Raw genomic sequence first — 19938 nt, 5'->3', positions numbered from 1 at the left:
TGCGGCGTTTTGCACTCTTCCATTGTTTATCAAGCGCTTCAGTGGCGTGATTGGTATGGTTTTGACCTGCCACCTCGGTGGCCGCAAGTTTGATTCTCGGGCATTCCATTGAGGAGTCAGAGATGTATATTTCTGGTGATAGAAGTTAACTCTCGACATGGTTCGGTAGTCACGTAAAACCGTTGGTTCCGTTGCTGAATAACCCCTGGTTCCATGCAACTTAAAAACACCATACAAACAAACAAATCAATTGTTTATCAGTGTTGTCAATTGGTATGTGTTTACCCTTCAAACTGGGTATAAGACTTACACAAAACCGGGGAAATAAGTGAAATTAGCATATCTATTTGTAGTATATATGCATATTACAGCAATTTTATCATTAAGTACTGCATTACTATGACAACTAGAATTCATGGAATCAGTTTGTAAATGCATCGGTGTATGTGTGAAGCTCCACTAGATTGGCAACGAGGAGTCATTTTTTGTCGCGTTGTCTGCTCGTAAGTATACATCAGAAATATTTGTAATTTTTCGGTGTTAATTTGGTTGCAAAATAGGGATAATAGACATCAATTATATAAATATTTTGAAGTAAAGTTAAACTAAATAATGAGTAAAGTAAACAATTAAGGGAATAAAGCTTTGCACCTCATAAACCGTGTACTCGTGTGCTGCCCATAACTGTGTTTGTGGAGTGAGCGCTTAGGAACTGCAACGTAGTTCAAGTACAATTTGGAGTGAATTAAGACCAAAATGTGTATAATTACAATCAAATAAGCACTGTGGAGTTTCAGTTGTGATGGCAATGAGGATAAAAACCACCAATTACAAGGTAAAAATGAATTTAGTTCAAACCATGACCCCGAGAATAAGACGTTTCATACTTTCACTAATATAAGCAACAAAATGTTGTTTTATTGTGCTGATTACAACTGCAATCTTGAGTAAGATTAATAAACGTTACATATATATGCTAACATTGTTCAAATGAGTGCTGGGAAAGATGGTGGCTTGGCTGTGGTTACGAACGACACCTCACGTGGTTGCCGCCATATTGGATTTCAAAACTGCCTTGAAAACATATTTTACTAAAAGCTCACATGGTTATTTTAGTTCGTGTGGGGCTTTCATATATCACATTATGTTGACGAAACTTCAATCTTTTGAATGGTATGCTTAAAGATGTAATTGTATTCATGGTTCTAAATATCGAGTGAATAAGGCTGAGCCACACGATGACGATGGCTCCACTGCTGGTGTTTCCCCCATATAGGGTAAAACACAGCTCTGCGGGCACTTGCATGGACAAATGAGGCACTTTTTGATTGATGAAACAACAATACAATTCAATATTTAAGGATACCACTCAAAATATTGAAGTTTCGTCAACAAAATGACATAGGGGAAACAACTACCATGAGTCCATCTTACTCAGGTAGATCGCCTTTATTCACTCGATATTTAATTGGTGAAACGAGGTTAATCTAAGTTATCGAGATATGGCGGGTACCTAGTGACGAATTGCAGTTTCCTATTGTCTATTGGTTGCTTATTAACAATTTAACGTTAGTTTTTGGGGGACGGCTGTAATTAACTGAGAATTTGCCTTTGAACTCTATCCTATGGTAAGGGGGACCCAATGGGAATATGGGGTTTTGGGTGGGGTAAATCACTTGGGAGAATTATGCTGTTCAACTCTAACCTACGGTAAGGGGGACCGATGGGAATGCCGGGTTTTGGGTGCGGTAAAACACTTGGGGGAAGGTTTTGCCATGTTATTGTGTTATTTCCTCTTATTTATGACATTTGAAACATGAAATACAAGTGGAAATAAGTGATAAACTAATCGATAATGGAGCCATTTCATAGGCAAAATCCACCTATTACTACTACTGTTACGATGCCGAATCCTATGCCGCATGCGCCATGTTATAGGGGAGCTTTTGTTTAAGACACCGACTCCTAAGTGAGCAGAATGTGATGGGGGGGGGGACATGTATTTAGCCAATCACGTTGCAATGTTAACCCAACATTGTGATAGGACCGAGTGAAGAATTTGGCGGGTATTCATACATTGAGTTACATATAGTATTCCTTTTCCTCATTTGTTTTATAATCATGTTACATTATTTCAAGCTTTTATTTTTGTTCCGTTTATCATAGTATTTGTTTAATATGTGCATTGACTTGTTATCGCTTCATAATTTTGCCCTATTTCTCTTGCAATATTACCTTGTAATTGAGGGCATGCCTCGGAAAAATGCCTAAGGGGTCGAACTATAAGGTGATTTTAGGACGATTTGATACCATTCTGTCAGGTTGCTTAGGAGTATTTCATACATGAAATATACATGATTTTTACACAAGTCACTCCCTTCCCTTTCCATTATTCACATCTGGCTATTTTCGTTTCATCTTTTAGAATGCATTTCTCACCCATAACAATTTCTTTGTTAAAATTTTATGTTATTGTTAGAACATTTATACATATATATATATTCCATTTTATCGATTTACAGACATTTCAATTTACACAATTCTCTCCCTTGTCTTTCCATTATTCACCTGTATATTTATGTCTCATCATTTTACAAGCCTTTCTCACCCATAACAATTTCTTTGAGAAAATTGTACTTATTATGAGAACATTTACATTCATCTTATGTATTTCCTTTTCTACATTTGCATACATATCTGTTCGAGTGAATTACTGTCTGTATTCCGTCTTGGTATGTTAGTCTGCCTTTAAGTTTGTCTTTCTTTAAGGCGGGGTACGGGGGGGGGAGCCATTCCCCCCAGTCAGGTAACACGTTCTACTAGGTTAGGTTGGTTAGGTTAGTATAGTAACCTATATGTTAGTCTTCCTTTTTATGTTTTTCTTTGTTTAAGCCGGTCAGGTAACATGTTCTGCTAATGGCATCAATCTTCTAAACATATATAAGGTGTTTTAAGTAAAAGTTTGAAAGCGCCATGGAGATAAGTTTGCACTGCTCATGGCTAGACTCATTAACTTCTGTTTAACTGGAAATTATGGCATTATTTTGTAACTTGAAAGAAAACACTTACTTCAAAAGGAAAAAGTAGAGGTCTCAATCTGTTGTTTCCATGCTGGTTGGGTTATGCACTGGCATCTAATTCAGGGTACTGGAATTGCTAAAGTTATTTTTTGGGACAATGACCACACAATGGTACAGTGTCCGGCCTGTCCACACAGCGGTATTTTACCCTACGGCATCCAACTTGCAATTCCCGGTGTAAACACACATTAATGTTCATACTTAAAGTTGACCATTTACCCTGCATATAACAGTTTCTCCCTCTACTCTGCATATGAAAGTTTGACCATTACTTTGACCCGCTACCCTAAATGTAAAAGGACAGGCTAGCCTTGGCTACTACTGACCATCATTACTCGTAGGACAGGTTAGCCTAGGAAATACTGACTGACACTACCATGAAATTAGTGTTTTTTTTGGCAAACGTGGTTATATTGGCAAGACTTTTTGTTTTGCTGCACACACTAACCTCGGGTTACAAATGCCGACATCATGCATATACCAATATGCCCATTGTGGGGACCATAGATCTGTTCAAACACGTGCTTTGGTACTGGCTACGACCTAACTAGACAAACCAAAAATGCCATTATTCATACTGAAGGAACATTAGACTCACATAAAAATTAATGTACAACTTATTCGAATTTGCTGCTGTCCGACGACTATGAGGTATTGATCTCGGCCTCTTTGAAGCAGGTGGGGGATCACGTGACTCTGGTCTTATTGTTTCGGACTGGGAAATTAAATCTGAGATGGGGGATGTCAGGTGGCTTTTGAGCGAATATACACGCTTGATCAGATTCAGTAACGCCTGTAATGGTCATGGAACATCTTGTAGATATCGCTTCTGGATGCAGTACACAGAAAAATATCCTTTGTAAAGTTCTTTCTGCATACCGTGTCTTGGTAGTGCGCTCCGTTTGAGAACTCACCACTGCGATTCTATAGTGTTCGTGTGTACACTCAGGTCGTTCGGGCTAACAAAGTTAATGCAATGGTTCACGATATGTGTGCGAAATAATGATCCTGGACGGTGCTGTACAACTTCCAGCAATCAGGTATGATCGTGGTTTCTGGAAATACGTTATCAGCAACACCAGGATCAGAGTTTCGGGGGCAAAACCCCTATGGACTAATAGTATGCCGCCTCCCAGTTTTAGATGAGTCTGACAGGATCAATTTAGTGTAGGTGACAATGTTTTTGGTTGTTTTTTATTTTGGTATTGCATCCATGGCAATGTCACCTTTTAAAGTTTTCTAGTTGTCAGATAACTCCCTGGCTGCATAACTTCCCCTGATGCTTTGGCAGCCATTGGAGTACTCCTTCACTACAAAGCTCTCACTTATGTAGAGGCAACCCTTGGCTTTACCTCCAAGCCACTACAGGTTAAGTTGAGCGACAACCACTTGCAATTTTATACTGCAGGCTTGTAATTGATAAGTAACAACAAGCATTGCATTCAGTACTAGCAAATTTACTATTTCAAATCATACATGACTTAATGTTTTGAAGTAGAATACTATGTCCGTGTATCCCAATTCCTGTCAATGTAGGATTCAGCAATGTAATTACAGTACACATATTCAGTAAGTTACACATATATAAATGTTGAAGTTTTATATGTATACACTTACCAAGTAATTACAGAATTGGAGCCCACCCTCCTCCCCTCTGATGGACATATAAAGCATTAATTGAATGAGGATTGTCTGCTAGGTCACTCCAATATTCTGTTAGTTGGACGGGCCGGCTTTCACCTACACAAACTATATTGAAGCACTACCTGCGAAATTTTGAATCTAAGCTACCATTCAAGTGGAAACTGTAGCTATCTAATTACTTTGGTAAGTATATATAAAACTTTATTTTACTATATAAAAGTGTCATATTTTTAAAACTTTTACATACAATTTATATTGTAGTAGAAGACCTGTTTATATTGTAATAGAAGATCTGTGATTAAAAAAAAAAAAAAACTCAATATTGTAGTTAGAATTCCTTATTTGGACATCAAAACTTTCATTTGTATTGAGTATGGCATGCTAGGTTAGTCTAGGCTTGAGGGGTAGGGATTAGTACTGTTTTGATACTACTATCAAGATCTTTCCTGTGTACATTGTCTTAGACTATAAAATGTTCATTTAACAATACTACTACCATATAAAAGACAAAAGAAATTATGGTTAGCTGAACAGAATTAAAATGCAGTGTCCTCCATAGGAGGTTAATGCACTGTAGGTATTACTTTTGGTTCTTTGCAGCATCCCTGTGGCCCCTAGCTGCAACCCCTTTCATTCCTTTAACCGTATCTCTCTTCATTTTCTCTCTCCTCCATCTTACTGTCCACCCTCTCCTACCAATTGTTCCCTAGAGCAACTGCAAGGTTGTCCTCCTTTTAAAACCCTTTTACTATCAATTATGTTCTCAGCTCTGAATGACCTCATAGGTCCCAGAACATGGCCTTTGGCCTAAACATTTTACTCCAGTTTCTAAATTGCAGTGTCAGGCAGTCCCTTTTCTTTAGTAACACAGATTGTTACTTAGTCTAGTGACCTGGATTCTACCTGGATTCTTGAACTGCACCATGTCAATAACTGAAGAGTGGATCACATAAACTTTCATGTTGATTTTTGCCTTAAGCTGCGTTACCTTTTGTTTCTAGAATACACTTGTAGGGGTTGTGCAATTTGCAGGAGACAGCAGAGTTGCAAACTATTAGAATAAAATCAAGAATTTCACAAGGTAATATGTTCACACAGTGATTGTGTTTTTAAGGTCTAACTACTGATACTAAAAAGCATAGTACCCCAGGTACCTTAGTCCTTATCTCGTAAACTCTGGATTAAGTGTAGTAGTTGAGAATGTTATGTAGAAAGTGCTGCACTATAGTGGTCCCCCTCGTATTCGCAGGGGATGCTTACCAGACCCCCCTGTGAATAGTTAGAACCTGCAAATAGTTGGAACCCCTATAAAAATGCTTAAAACCTCCCATTTTGTTAGTTAAAACTCAAGAAAAACCCACAAAAAATTTTTATACCTGGTTTTTTTTAATAGTTTTGTCACAAAAAGTGCATTTTATGATGAAATTGATAAAAAACAGGAATTTGTGGGTATTTCTCACAACAAAAATATCGCAAATAGGCGAATTTTCCGTGAATAATGTGGGAAAATGTTCCCGAGAGAAATCCGCAAATGTGTGAGTCCGCAAATCCGAACGCGAATACAGGGCTTCCACTGTATATGTACTAACAGGTTTTGATTTAGGAATAATAAAATTATGATCTGACTTAGATGTTGTGAAAGGAGTTGTTAAAAATTTTGTTGTAGCTTAGCTAAGCCCGGAAAGTAAATCTTTGCAGTGAAAGTAAAATTTCATTAAATCTCAGAAGAACAGTAGAGAATAATATCAAGCAGTCCATTTTTGTCCAGGTTATAAACTTGGTACTAATGTGGTCCAGCTGGTCAAGCTAGTTTTATGGTGGAAATGCATTACTAAGAAGAAACTTGAAGCTCCAAGTTTATTTAGGTTTTTCTGATGTGTCTCTATTTGGTTCGGACGTAAATGTAGTGAAATTGTTGGATGAAAACAGCTGCAATGTACTTATGAAAAACTTGAGGTAAGGATTTTACCTGCCTCACACCTTCATGGTGTAAAACTTGAATTATACATAATGATTGCATCTTTGAACTGAATCTTTCTTGCAAATTAAAAGCTTATTTTCTCTGTTTTTAAGAGAATCAGATTCCATTGTGAACTAAGGTGTTGAATTTTTCATGGAGATTTCATTCATATAAGTCCTCATTTTTTCATTAGACTTCAGAACATTTTCTCTTTCTAATTTAATACCCTCTGTGCTTATTTAATGCTGCTGGCTATTTACATCATCAGTTTTATAATAATATAATATCTTTGTACATACCTTGTACATAGCATGCACTTTTCATTATCTTCTACTTGGCCTTATTTCTTGTTTACATTGACGATGGTGTTCCTAGAAGTAATTTGGTTTTCAATACAGCTTAGCCTAACCACTTAACAGTAAATTATCAGCCATGTTTCTTGATGGGTTGCCATAAGTTTTAAAATCCCATTGCTCATTGCTTGATATTTAGCACTAATTAAGTTGATGCTGTAATTACATTTTCTCAGATGAAGAACAGTTTGGGTAGTAGTTCAATTACTAGTTGTAATAGGTTATGAAATGAAATTATGGCTTGTTGCTAGATTATAAGCCCCTGCTTTGGATATCTGTAAGTTTTATTGTATATACTGTGTGCTGTAAAACAAAATGAGTAAATCCAAGGTCAGCTGTAAAAGCCAACAGCCAGGAAGTGCCTCTGCTTCAAGCACCAGCAAGCATCTGTCTGTCTTTTTGAACGAGTTCCTGCAAAGGAGCCTTAGGCTAGCTAACTGATACGTTATCCAGTGTTTTTGACTGAGTTCGTTCTTTGCTTGTGTTTCATTGAGATTAGTATTTGCTCTGTGTAGTAGTATCTTGTTTTGTTATGTTTAAGGTTTCTCATGTCAATTCTCAGTTAAATTTTCTCTTTAATATATTATTTTGTTTAACTATGGTTTGTTCTGGAAAAATATTTTTTTAGTAGGTTAACTGTTAAGATAGACCTTCCTTATCTGCTATGCATTAGCCTTTCCCATAGAATGTAACCGTGTGACTTGGGTTCAGCGCCTCTGCTAAATGAAAAGGGCCATCTTTATTTCTTCTCTCAAAACAGGCTATGTCATGTGTACATCAGGCTTAAAATAACCAGGTTCATTGATTGTCTTAATTGAATTACTTCTGATTACCATATTTCATTATATCAGAGCCTTATTGAATAATTCAGATGGCAGATGGTTAACCTATTGAATTTTCACTCAGTCTTAATGAGTGTTATCTTTCTCAATAATAATTATACTTTTTATTTATGTAACTTACCAAGTAATTATTTAGCTATAAGTTCCACTTATAGTGCAGCTTGAATTCAAAATTTTGCGGGTAACATTCCAAACCATCGTGTAGGTGAATACTAGTCCCACCCAGTAGCTGGAGAATAGGAGTGACAATAAGGAAAAAACTTAGTTTGTTCCTGCCATGAATGGGTAAACACCTGTGAAGACAGTAGCTTGTTCATTATTTTCCAGTCATTTAACTGGATTTCAGTTGGATGCATTTACACTGGAACGCATAATTTAGTAACCTTCATCAGAATCTCAGGATGAGTTCTTTCTTGTTTTGTTATTATTAAGTTGATTTGTCAACTATTCTTTTGTTTAGACTTGCGAGTCAATGATAATACTTCGGCACTACAAGTAATTCTAGTATGTTATGCCATTCCTTCAGGCTAAAATTTGAATCTTTTTCTGTTTACAGAGCCTCATTACTAGTAACCCTCAGTATATAGTTTTGCCATTATGTATTTTACTTTTTGAATGGTATTTCCGAGTATTGATACTCGCAAACCGTCCATTGTCATAAAGTAATTTTTTAATGTTTAGTCATTCTCTTAGGCTTACGGCTAGGCAACTTTTCCTGTTTATTTTGCTTAAGTCCCTTGTGAGTGACCGACTTGATTTTGCCCTGACTAGTACTATTGTATCTAATGTTAGCACAAGTTATAGTAATCATTCCTATTCTCCAGCTGCTGGGTGGGACTAGCAGTCACCTACACAATTGTTTGAAGCGTTACCCGCAAAATTTTGAATGCAAGCTGTTGTATAAGTGGAACTTATAGCCATGTAATTACTTGCTAAGTACTATAAATAAAACTTTATTTTATTATAAAAATATCATTTTATGTCACAATACAGACAACGTCCTACTTACAAACATTCAGTGATGCATTACTGTACAAACAAATCGGATTGTAAATTAAAATTGTGTTCAGAATGTTCGCCTTTGCTACCTATAAGTTCAGACTTCTGTGCACCTATTCTGTAAAGCACAGTACTGTTTGCATACAGTGAATTGTGTTTTAGGCTAAAAACATACAGTATATACTGTATATTGACTTTATATCATACTGTACATACTTGAATAGGTGTGAAGAGTAGTATAGTAACCAACTTACAGCCATCCGAAACATAACTCGTTTGTAAGGAGAATGGTGTCTGTACATGTGGATTGTCTTATTGCAAAAATGTGATGTGTCAGAATGTTAATTTTGTTTGATTTCCAATTCATGAAGATGTATTATTATATAACACTATGATCATAACATTTGTAAACTGCAGTAATATTAACTGTAGTCCATGTAAGTTATTGGTTTGGCTCTCATCTGTACTATTTTATTATTCTGTTATGGCTGCTTGAAAGTTGATTTATGAAGTCCCAATCTAATATTACATTCTTATTTTGCCCTAAACATTATTTCTGCTAAATATTGCTCATGTAACTTTTTTATATATATCTTGAGGAAAATACTCCGGGTAATTTGGTTTAATATGATTAATAGAAATTTTACATTCTCATTGCTTTACTAGCCTAACTTAGTTCTTTGTCCTCCTGGATTTATATTAAGCGCAGTTGATCTTATGCTCATTTTTAAAACTTGCCGTAGACTGTGCTTAATTTTGGATTGTATGCCCTTATGTTTGATGAATGATAGAAGCTTAATGCACCTGGGTTTATTGCCCATACTGGCCACTAAAGTTGGCACATAACTACCAGATGGGCATGAAGATGTGGAAAAAGTCAAAAGCTAAGGATTTTGGGAGATTTTTTCACTAATTCTTATGGTCCCAAGGGAGTAGGGGCTAGTGTTGTCAATGCACCTCATGCAGTGCACTGTAGGCATTCCATACTTAAGGTTCTTTGCGGTGTTCCTTCGGCCCCTAACTGCAACCCCTTAGATTCCTTCTGTTGTACCTCCTTTCACATTCTCTTCTTTTCCATCTTACGTTCCACCTTCACTTAAAAATATTCATATTGCAACAGCGAGGTTTTCTCCTTGTTTCACATTTCCTGCCTTTTTACTGTCAATTTCTTTTTCAACGCTGAATGACCTCATAGGTCCCAGTATTTGGCATTTTCCCTAAATTCTATATTCTATTCTCTTTTAATTCTTATGGTTTCTGAGGCCCGTTAGTGCTTTAAGAATATACAGACTGCTGATATATTCATGAACCATTATTTGTGATTGTGTTGGAGACAGCCAGACTAAAATCCATTTATGGTAGATCAAATTAAAACATTGTATTAGGCACTCTGTGATTGAACACTACAGGTCAAAGATTTCTGGTTGGAATATCATTGATCACAACACCTGATCTTTTTTCATTAGGGTTTTCATATATAACAAGAATTTGTAAGTGAAGAATATTAGATATGATTCTTCAGAATAAGGTACATAACTGAAATTGGTGGCTTTCTCTGGCTTATTTTAAGAAATGTAGAGTAAGACAAAAATATTTTCTGCTAGTTTTTGGACTCTTGTAGTTGTACTTTATTGTAGAGTAAAGGTTTGTTTTAGTCAACTGTTGTTGGTACTTTATTGAAGAGTAAAGGTTTGTTTTTGTCAACTGTTGTTGAATATTGTAATGCAGTTCAGCTTTAAGCTGTTGGTTCATAAGTGTTTAATAATGCTGTAGGCATTATGTAATGTTCTTTACAACATCTTTTCATCCCCTAGCTTCAACCCCTTTCATTCATTTTACTGTAACTCCATTCGTATTCTTTATCTTCCATCTTACTTTGCTCCCTTTCCTAGTGTAACACGTTTTCTTCAGTTACGCCTTTCAAAACTCTTAACTGTCAGTTTCAGTTTCAGCACTGAAGGATCTCATAGTTCTCAGCCCCTGACCTTTGGCCTAAATTCTGTACTATTCTATTCCATAAAACAGCTGACCAGAGTTCTTTTATTATCTCGATGTTACGGTAGGCCACAATACTATATACTAAAGTTGGGTGGCACTAAAGGTGCACTCACCTCTTGTAAATTGTAGCATGGACTACCAAAAAGTTGAAATAATGAATTGTGGTCTGCTGCTTTGTAATTTACCTGCTGAAACAAAGAAAATCAAGGACTGAGAAGGTGTAGCATAAGCTCACTGGCATAAAAACTGCCATTCTTTACCATGAAATGTCTCAAAAAGGGTTGTTTTATAATGATAATGATTCTGTCATACAAAGACATCATTTATATAGTGGTTGTTCTTCTCCCAGCCCCACAAATCTTGCTGCGTCTCATAGAGCTTATGCAAGAAATGAGGAGCATGATTGATTGAGAGAGATCTTTGGAGTCTGATGGCTCATGCATTTTGAGATAACCCTCTTCTGTTTGACAAAGATTGGTGGTCATCACAACATATACGTATATGGATGTGATTATAGTTGGACATAGTATAATTCATGTGAAAAATACTTATTTTATTATGAGAATGTAGTTTTTAACTCATGGGGATTTCAGATCCTATAGGATTGATACCACTTCACTTGAAGTGACCTTTTCTACATTTGCTTATTGCATATTACACCCCTTGAGTGAAACATCATACCACATAAGAATTTTTTTTTTCCTGCTGAAATACTGTACCTCAAGTCATGGAACCCCTATTGACAAGCCTTATGTCACAGTGATTATGTGTGCCCAATATAAGGTTATTTTTCATTCATAATTATTGAGACGTGAAGAATTTATGTAATGTTACAGTGGTATATTGATTAGCTATTTCACATAAGTGACTTACCAAACAATTACATACATAGCTGTAAGCTTCCTTACCTGGCAGTTGAAAACTCAAGTTTTGGTGACAGCAGGGCTGCCATTATTAATGTAGGTGAACGGAACCCACCCACTTTCGGGAACACCTGACACTGATGCACAAACGACCAACAATTAGCTTTCTGCCGGCTACCTAGTAACATCATAGTTCCCACAGCAGTCAATTTCATTGCTTTTATGGTTTAATCTGCATATTTGGTGAAGTATTCTTTTGGTGGTTGATTTCTTAGCTTTTATTTTATTTAGCTTATCAGTTTGCTAAATTAGCCTAGCGGCCATTATGTCAGGCTCTAGTTCATCAGGAGTTAGGTTTTGTACTGAAGTCTGCAAAAAGAGGATGGTAAAACTTAGTAATGACCCGCACTCCAAGTGCATCAAGTGTAGGGGGCAAGAGTACAGTAAAGACTTAACTTGCAGTGAATGTCAAGGTTGGAAAGACCAAATGTGGAAAACTTTCAAGTCTCACTCTGAGTAGATGGAAAAGGATAGGAAGAGAAATGTGGCTTTTAGAGCCAAGAGTAGGTCTAGCGTAGAGGCTACTCCTTTGCTTGTAGAGGCAAAGAAGTCTACTATTTCTTCTCCACTTTTGTCTAACATTTCCCTTATCATTAGTCCTTCTACTTCTTAACTACTTTCTCCTGTCCAGGTGTCTCATGCTTTAAATCTTGACACTAGATCAAGAAGTTTTAATTTTTAGCAAGGTCTGTAATGGAATTAGGTATGTATTTTCATGCATTTGTCGAGAAATCAAATTGTGCCAATGCAAGTGAAGTGACCTAGTGTCAGTGTTATGCCTGAGGAGGTGGCTGTCCGTCCCCCCAGTTCTCCTAGAGGAAGGTCACTGTCCTGCTCCCATGCACCCGGGTGAAGATATACCGAGGTGGAAGGGAGACCGGGGGCGTTTACCCATGGGCAGTCATCAACTCTGTCAAACCTGTCGACTCACGGGTTCTGACTAAGTGCCATTTGAAAGGCGTTGCTGTGAGTAAAGTGCGCTTTTCAGCAGAATCAGAAGCGTTGTTGCCTGATGGTGAAACAGCATAAGGAGCAAGTCAGAGAGTCCACAACCACTCTGCAGCTTTGCACCTGATCCTATTGTTCAGTAATTCAGACCAGTCATTGGAAGAGAGTCATGGTCATGCTGGACTCGCTCTCGCACTGTCGACTCTCCCAGGCACTCATCATCGAGGGCTCTTGTCTCATTCACCTCCTCCCGCATGATACCTCACCAGGCAGTCGATCTTCGACTAAGAGGAGTCATTCAACTTCTACAGTTACAACTTCTACATCCAATGTGCCACAAGTGGATATGTCATTAGGACTATTTAGGCAGCAGCTTCAAGAATTAATGGGTTTTCTCAAGAAGGCTACTGCTCTCAGGAGAAAACATTGCTCTGACGCTGATGTTGTCAGAAGAAGAGGAACCAGAGCAAGACACTTGAGGCCTATGTCAGCATATTCAAACCTCCCAAGGTATCTTCTGTTGAATTACTCGGATTGCTTCAAACCCCCTCCTCCATCCTCTCCACCTTTGACTTTTTTTTTTTGACAGGAAGACAGTCATAAGTGGGTTACTGAAGTCGGTGCTATCCAAGTCCACCAAGAAGGTGTTGAAAGAGGCGAACGAGTGGTTGGCTAACAAGCGAGAGTTAGGAAAGGCGTCTTTCGCCTATCCTACATAGAAACTTGTCAATAAGAAGTATAGGCAGTCCCAAATTATGTGTGGACTCATTTATTGGCGATCCAGTTTTATGCCGCTTGTCTAAAATTGGTGATATATGGCACCATAACAGGCCAAGCTTTAGATATCGGCACCATAACATACCTTACAGAGGTGCCACTAACCAAAACTTGGCACCATAAGTGCCGTAAATCGATGAGTTTCGGTTAATGGCAGTTTTCACCTGCCAGCACCCATCCGAGAATGGAACCCCTGCCAATAACCGGGGACTGCCTGTACCATTTTTACGCGACTGGAGAAGTTCCTAACCTGGGAGTTTCTGCCTCCTCCCAAGGTGACTTTTCCAGTCATTTAGACACTAATAGAAGGTCGGCTTTTGCTGCAGCAAAAGTGATGTTTTCAATACCAGACTTCGACCATGTTGAAGAATTTGTTCCAAGTCCTGGAAGTCTTTAGTTTCCTGGACTGGACGATTGGACCACTGGCCAGGAAGATTGTGGAGTGCCAGTCCTTAGATGAAGAATCGGGTTGGACTAGTTGGATGTCTTGTCCTGAGCGAACAAGGCAGTGAGAGATGGCTCAGGACAGTTAGCTTCCCCTTTTCACAATGGGGACTCTCAAGAAGAGGGAACTATGGTGCTCTTTTGCTCTAAGGGATACTACATCAGGTGCTTTCGGATCTTGAAGAGAAGTTGACGAATGATCTCCTTATTCAGTCTACAAGGCGCCCAAAGGAGACTCCACCTGCAGGAGCTAAGTCGTCTCCTGAAGGTGAAAGCTCATGAAATTCACACAGTAGCGACATAAATTGCCTTTCAACACAGTGTGTCTGTCTTCTATTCTTCAAGCCACATTCTGGAGATCAAAGTCAGTGTTCACATCACACCATCACATACTGCCCCTGTTAATCTAAATTATTAGAGACCAGTTGCTATACCACACACCCAACCCTAGTCCAAGAGGTGGTAAAAGGATAAACACTCGGCATCTTGGCAAGATGAGAAAGCTCAGAATTATCAGCTTCAGTGCTGAGGGCCTGACAGCAGCGAAAGTAGATCTGCTCGCTAACCTGAAGCCCAATGTACTGTGCATCCAAGAAACTCACAAAGATCTTAGACTGCCTAAAATACCTGGCATGGACTTAATTATCTCCCACCAAAGCCCAATCCACAGAAGTGCAATATACGCTAGTGAAAAATCCATCATTCACAAAAGTAGAGACCTATCCAAGGATGGGCTGGAGATCCTATAAGTGGAAGCTGAACACCTAAACATGATTTCAGTCTACAAACCCCCTCCTGCTCCTTTCTCACGGCCCCAGATCAACATCTCTGATAATAAGCCCTGTCTCGTGGTTGGGGACTTCAACAGCCACAACACTGTCAGGGGTTACAATAGCACCAACCACGATGGTGAGGCTGTGGAGGAATGGGCCCTTGCTAATCACCTTACAATCCTGTATGATGCTAAAGATGGCACCACATTTCAGAGTGCACAATGGAGGAGGGGATACAATCTGGACCTGGCATTTGTCTCAGCTAAATACCACCAATCGTTCTCAAGAACAATCATGGACCCAACACCAAAGTCCCAACACCAACCAGTGGCTATTGACATAAAACCAGTCATACAACCCTGCAAAACAAAATACCGAAACCCCAGATCAAACTACCGCAAGGCCAACTGGGTAGACTTTACATTTGATATAGAAGATGAAATTGCAAACATCGCACCTTATCCAGAGCGATATGGAGACTTTCAATCATTGGTAATAGGAGCTGCAAAGGAAAACATTCCCGGAGGCTTTAAACTTGTACATCCCTGGTCTCTCAGATCAAAACAAACAAATATATCAAGAGTACATAGAGGCCTACAATGACAATCCTTTCTCTGAAAACACTTTGGAGCTTGGAGAAGACTTGTTATCATCACTATGCCATGAAAGGCACGAATGCTGGCAAGAAACCATCACAAACATCAACATGACTCACAACAGTAAAAAGGCCAGGAGCACCATCAAAAAGCTTATTCAGTAGGTCGGAACCTAGCAAGAATAGCAGCAGTCACCCCTAATGAAGTAGCCCATCAACTCCTAATCAATGGAAAGACCAACAACCAAACAGGGAGAGGGGATATCTAAGGAAAATGAAACAAAACATGTAACGCATCTTGTCACAGCGTGATGATATATTTGAACCATGTACCATGAACGAATTACAATCAGCCATGAAATACATGAAGTCAGCTGGTCTAGACGGAATTGCGGTTGAGATGATTCTGCATTTCGGAGACAAGGCTAGGACTTGGCTTCTTGCTCTTTCCAATAAATGAGCATTAACATACCGAATTCCAAGGATGTGGAGAAGAGCAAGAGTTGTGGCCCTTCTAAAGCCTGGTAAAGACCCAAGGTCACCTAAGAGCTACCGTCCAATATCCTTACTTTGCATCACCTACAAACTCTATGAACGAATGATAATGTCCTGCCTAGCCCCCACCATCGAGGAGCAACTAACACCAGATCAAGCAGGCTTTCGACCAGGACGATCGTGCTGTAATCAGGTCTTGAACCTAACACAATTTATAGAGGATGGATTCGAGAACAAACAAATTACAGGCGCTGTGTTTGTCGATCTCACAGCTGCCTATGACACAGTTGACCACAGAGCTCTTCTCTTCAAGGTAGCCCAAATGACCCAAAACCCCACCATTGTGCTCATCATTGGATCACTCTTAGAAAACAGATCTTTATATGTAGAAATGGACCGCAAGAAAAGTAGGTGGAGGAAGCAGACAAATGGTCTCCCGCAGGGCTCATTATTATTCAACATCTACACAAATGACCTACCACAACTCCAGGACATCTGGAGGTTTATATATGCTGACGATCTCTGCATTGCAACACAGTCACGTTCCTTTAAAACCATCGAAGAAAGACTGACGAGGGCATTTTCATCTCTCTCAGACTATTATAAAAAATGGCACCTCAAAGGAAACCCCATGAAAAATCAGGTATGCTCATTCCATCTGAACAACCACCAGGCATACAGAAAACTGAAAATAAAATGGGAAAACGAGGAACTGGAAAACCATCTGCATCAAGTGTATCTTAGCGTCACTCTGGTAAAAACACTGACTTTCAAGGAGCATGTCAACAAGCTCAAGAAAAAAGTGGCCACAAGAAATAACCTCCTAAGCAAAATTGCATTTACCAAGTGGGGAGCAGATACAAAGTCTTTAAAGCAAACAGCCCTAGAACTATGTTACTCCACTGCAGAATATTGTACTCCTTTGTGGGAAAGATCAAGTCACGCTAAAAGAGTGGATATCGAGCTAAATAAAGCCTGCCGACTAATCACTGGCACACTTGAGTGCAACACCCCTGCCAGCTTTGTATAGACTAGCTAACATCGCACTACCTAACATCTGTTGAGATGCCATGGCTAGAATGGAAAAGAACAAACAAACAAATGATCCCAGGCACTCACTCTATAACCATCGTGAAACAAGAAGGCGTCTGAAGTCACGTAAGAGCTTCATGACAGTAAAAGAACCAGAGACCCCAGACTTATCAAAATACAGACTGCAGAAATGGAGAGAGAGGAGAGAGAATGACCGTCAGACTACTGATAATGCCCTCCCTGACCCAAGTGAAGACCTGCCCTGTGGATTCTCCCTCACCAGTAGGAAATGAGTCACCCTGAATAGAGGAAGAACAAAAGTTGGTAGGACAGGGGATAACCTCCAGAGATGGGGTTACGTAAATGATGCTGTTTGGACATGGATCTAAGAACAGCAAACGACACAGCACTCCAATGGGTAGAACAATGGTGTGATAAGATGTGATGATGATCTCAAAGATACAGAGGCAGCTTTTGAAAACTGTAGTAAGGTGGGGCTGTTATCTGTAGCTGGCATGGTGTTGGGAGAGGAAGCATAGGGGAACTTCTTTCCCTCTACTCTCTCCTCACCTTGCATATTTTGAGATTTGTCGAGTCTTTGGGAAGCCGGGGGTTACGGTGTAGTACCTGGAGTACCCTCTAATTTTTTATGGAGTGTGGTTTTAAATGTAGTGTAGATGATGGTATTTTTTTGTTTGTTGTCTGGTCTTCGCCCAGGGCAAGGGCAAATTGTATGTCCTTTGTTAACCACCAGAGAACTTCCATGGTTATAAAAGCCCACTACTTACAAGTAGGGACGAACCTGGTTATTACTGCCACGTCTCTGACAGGGGATGAGAGTGTCGACCAGAGGCAGTACTCACCTGCAGCTGGTCTCTCACTAGGTAAGATGCAGCAAGCATTGTGTTAATGTGAGCAATCTTTTTCTAAATCTTTAAGTTATTTAATGTTGGAAAGAGTAAATGTCCATATTCCCACCTTCCTTGGAATGTGGAATCAGCTATGTAATTGTTTGGTAAGTCACTTATGTGAAAATGATATTTTTGTGATAAAATAAAGTTTCACATATACTTCCCAAACAATTACATAATCAGAGCCCTCGCTCCTCCCCACAGATGGACATTTTGGCTCAATGAATTGTTGGTCGTTTGCTCAGTAGTGACAGGTGTTCCTGAAAATGGGCAGGTCCTGTTCACCTACACTAATGATAGCAGCGCCACCGCCGCCAAAGTTTGAATTCTTGACTGCCAGGTAAGGAAGCTTTCAGCTATGTAATTATTTGGTAAGTATTTGTGAAACTTTATTATAAAAATATAATTTTCCCCTATAACCTTAATTTTTTATTTGTTCTCATTGTAATTTTACCCTACATGCATTGCCATTACAGGGTACAATTCAATATCAGTTAGGCATGAGATCTATTTTCAGAGCTTGTTGTCAATATACAGTATATGGAAGTCTCGAAATATCAGTGTCCTTTTTTCCTTTTTTACATCGGAGTTTGTTAAATGCTCTACTTTCTGGCTGGTTGCTTCTGAAATTTCTGTGCAGTAATTTGTAGCTATGCTTCTTCCATTTGCACAAGATTTTTTTTCTCAGGCCTTTTAAATAATGTTGTGTATTCTTCGCAGTTAGTATTGATATTGTGAATTGCTCTTATATTTGATGTTGATTTGATATATGTAGTAAAGAATATTTTGTTGACCTGTATATACCAGAATTATCACATTTAACCGCTCTGTAAACTTTTCAGGAGGAGAAGAAGACACTGAAGGAGAGGTTACAGGTTATACAAGAAGTAACATTAACAGTCCAGAATGCAATAGGATACATTGCTTCTCTATGTGAAAGCTGTAAAAAGTAAGTACACTGCAATATATTATTCAAAGATCTTGGTTCATTTGTTCATCACATACAGTGGACCCACGTCTATTCGGGTTTCTGGATTTGCGGCTTCACCTATTCCTGGATTTTTCTGTGGAACGTATATCAACATTATTTATGGAAAATTCACCTATTCACAATATTTTTCATAGAGAAATATTCACTAATAACTGTATTTTCATATCATTTTTGTGACTAAATGTATTTTTTGTGATAAAACTATTAAAATACAGTACATAGTACTTTGAACTTAATCCGTTCCAGAAGGCTGTTCAAAGTACGATTTGTTCAAAATATGCAACAAATGTCCCCATAAGAAATAAAGGGAATCAGGATAATTCGTTCCAGCCAACCCAAAAAGCCCCATTTCCATATTTTTTTCTATTAATAATGTGTTCAAAAGCTAAATTAAGTGTGTAAAGTAATGAAACAGTACGTTATATGAAGTAAAATTTTCGAAATTTTATTTTTTCTGTGTACAGTTTACAAACCGTTTGGTAAAATGGCGCTGGCCGGTGAGGGGATAGAGGGAGGAGAGATGGGAACCCTTTGAGCAAACCAAATTGGTTGTAGTATGCAAAGGTTGATAATAAAATAAATTTTATTCACATATTAGGTACAAAGATAATCAAAGGAATTGAGAGTGTGTGTGTCTGAGAGAGAGAGAGAGAGAGAGAGAGAGAGAGAGAGAGAGAGAGAGAGAGAGAGAGAGAGAGAGAGAGAGAGAGAGAGAATGTAATCAGCATGTTTACACTTGGATCTTAAGTGCACAAAAGAGATTAATAATGCCACAATACTGAACTTACTGTTGGCAAACGGCAGACTTTTAAAACAAACGTGCGGATTTTGCAAACAAATAAGTAATAAGTCAAGAATGCTAGAAAAGGAGAGATAAAATAACTTTTCACAAGGAAGCCATTTAAACAAACAATCAAAGGCAAGCAGAAGCTGAAAACGGCGCCAGTTTGTTTATTACAGAGCTTAGTTACTTTCACAGTAGTAAAAAATCGTAAAAAGCAATTGTCACTAGATTGGTATTTTACTGTAACAAAACTGAAAGTGATTTGGGCAAATCGAGTGTAAGTGAAAGAAATGGTCTAATAATCATCCCAGATCAGCTGATAAGTCAGTGGGAAGCAGAGCTGTTTCTCTCTCTCTCTCTCTCTCTCTCTCTCTCTCTCTCTCTCTCTC

The 19938-nt window shown here is 38.6% G+C and overlaps 1 protein-coding gene across 9 annotated transcripts in view; it reads left to right on the top strand.

Moving 5' to 3' along the window:
• LOC135212135 (multiple C2 and transmembrane domain-containing protein-like) overlaps positions 1-19938 on the top strand; it is a 252696-nt gene that overhangs the window by 214168 nt on the left and 18590 nt on the right. For all 9 annotated transcript variants that reach the window (XM_064245546.1, XM_064245544.1, XM_064245545.1 and 6 more), the window contains one exon: positions 18617-18723. In XM_064245546.1, the coding sequence (XP_064101616.1) occupies positions 18617-18723 (107 nt within the window). The remainder of the gene's footprint in view (positions 1-18616; positions 18724-19938) is intronic.

This window comes from Macrobrachium nipponense, chromosome 40 (assembly GCF_015104395.2).
Source record: "Macrobrachium nipponense isolate FS-2020 chromosome 40, ASM1510439v2, whole genome shotgun sequence".
Lineage (NCBI taxonomy): Eukaryota > Metazoa > Arthropoda > Malacostraca > Decapoda > Palaemonidae > Macrobrachium > Macrobrachium nipponense.
This window is presented reverse-complemented; position numbering and strand designations above follow the sequence as displayed.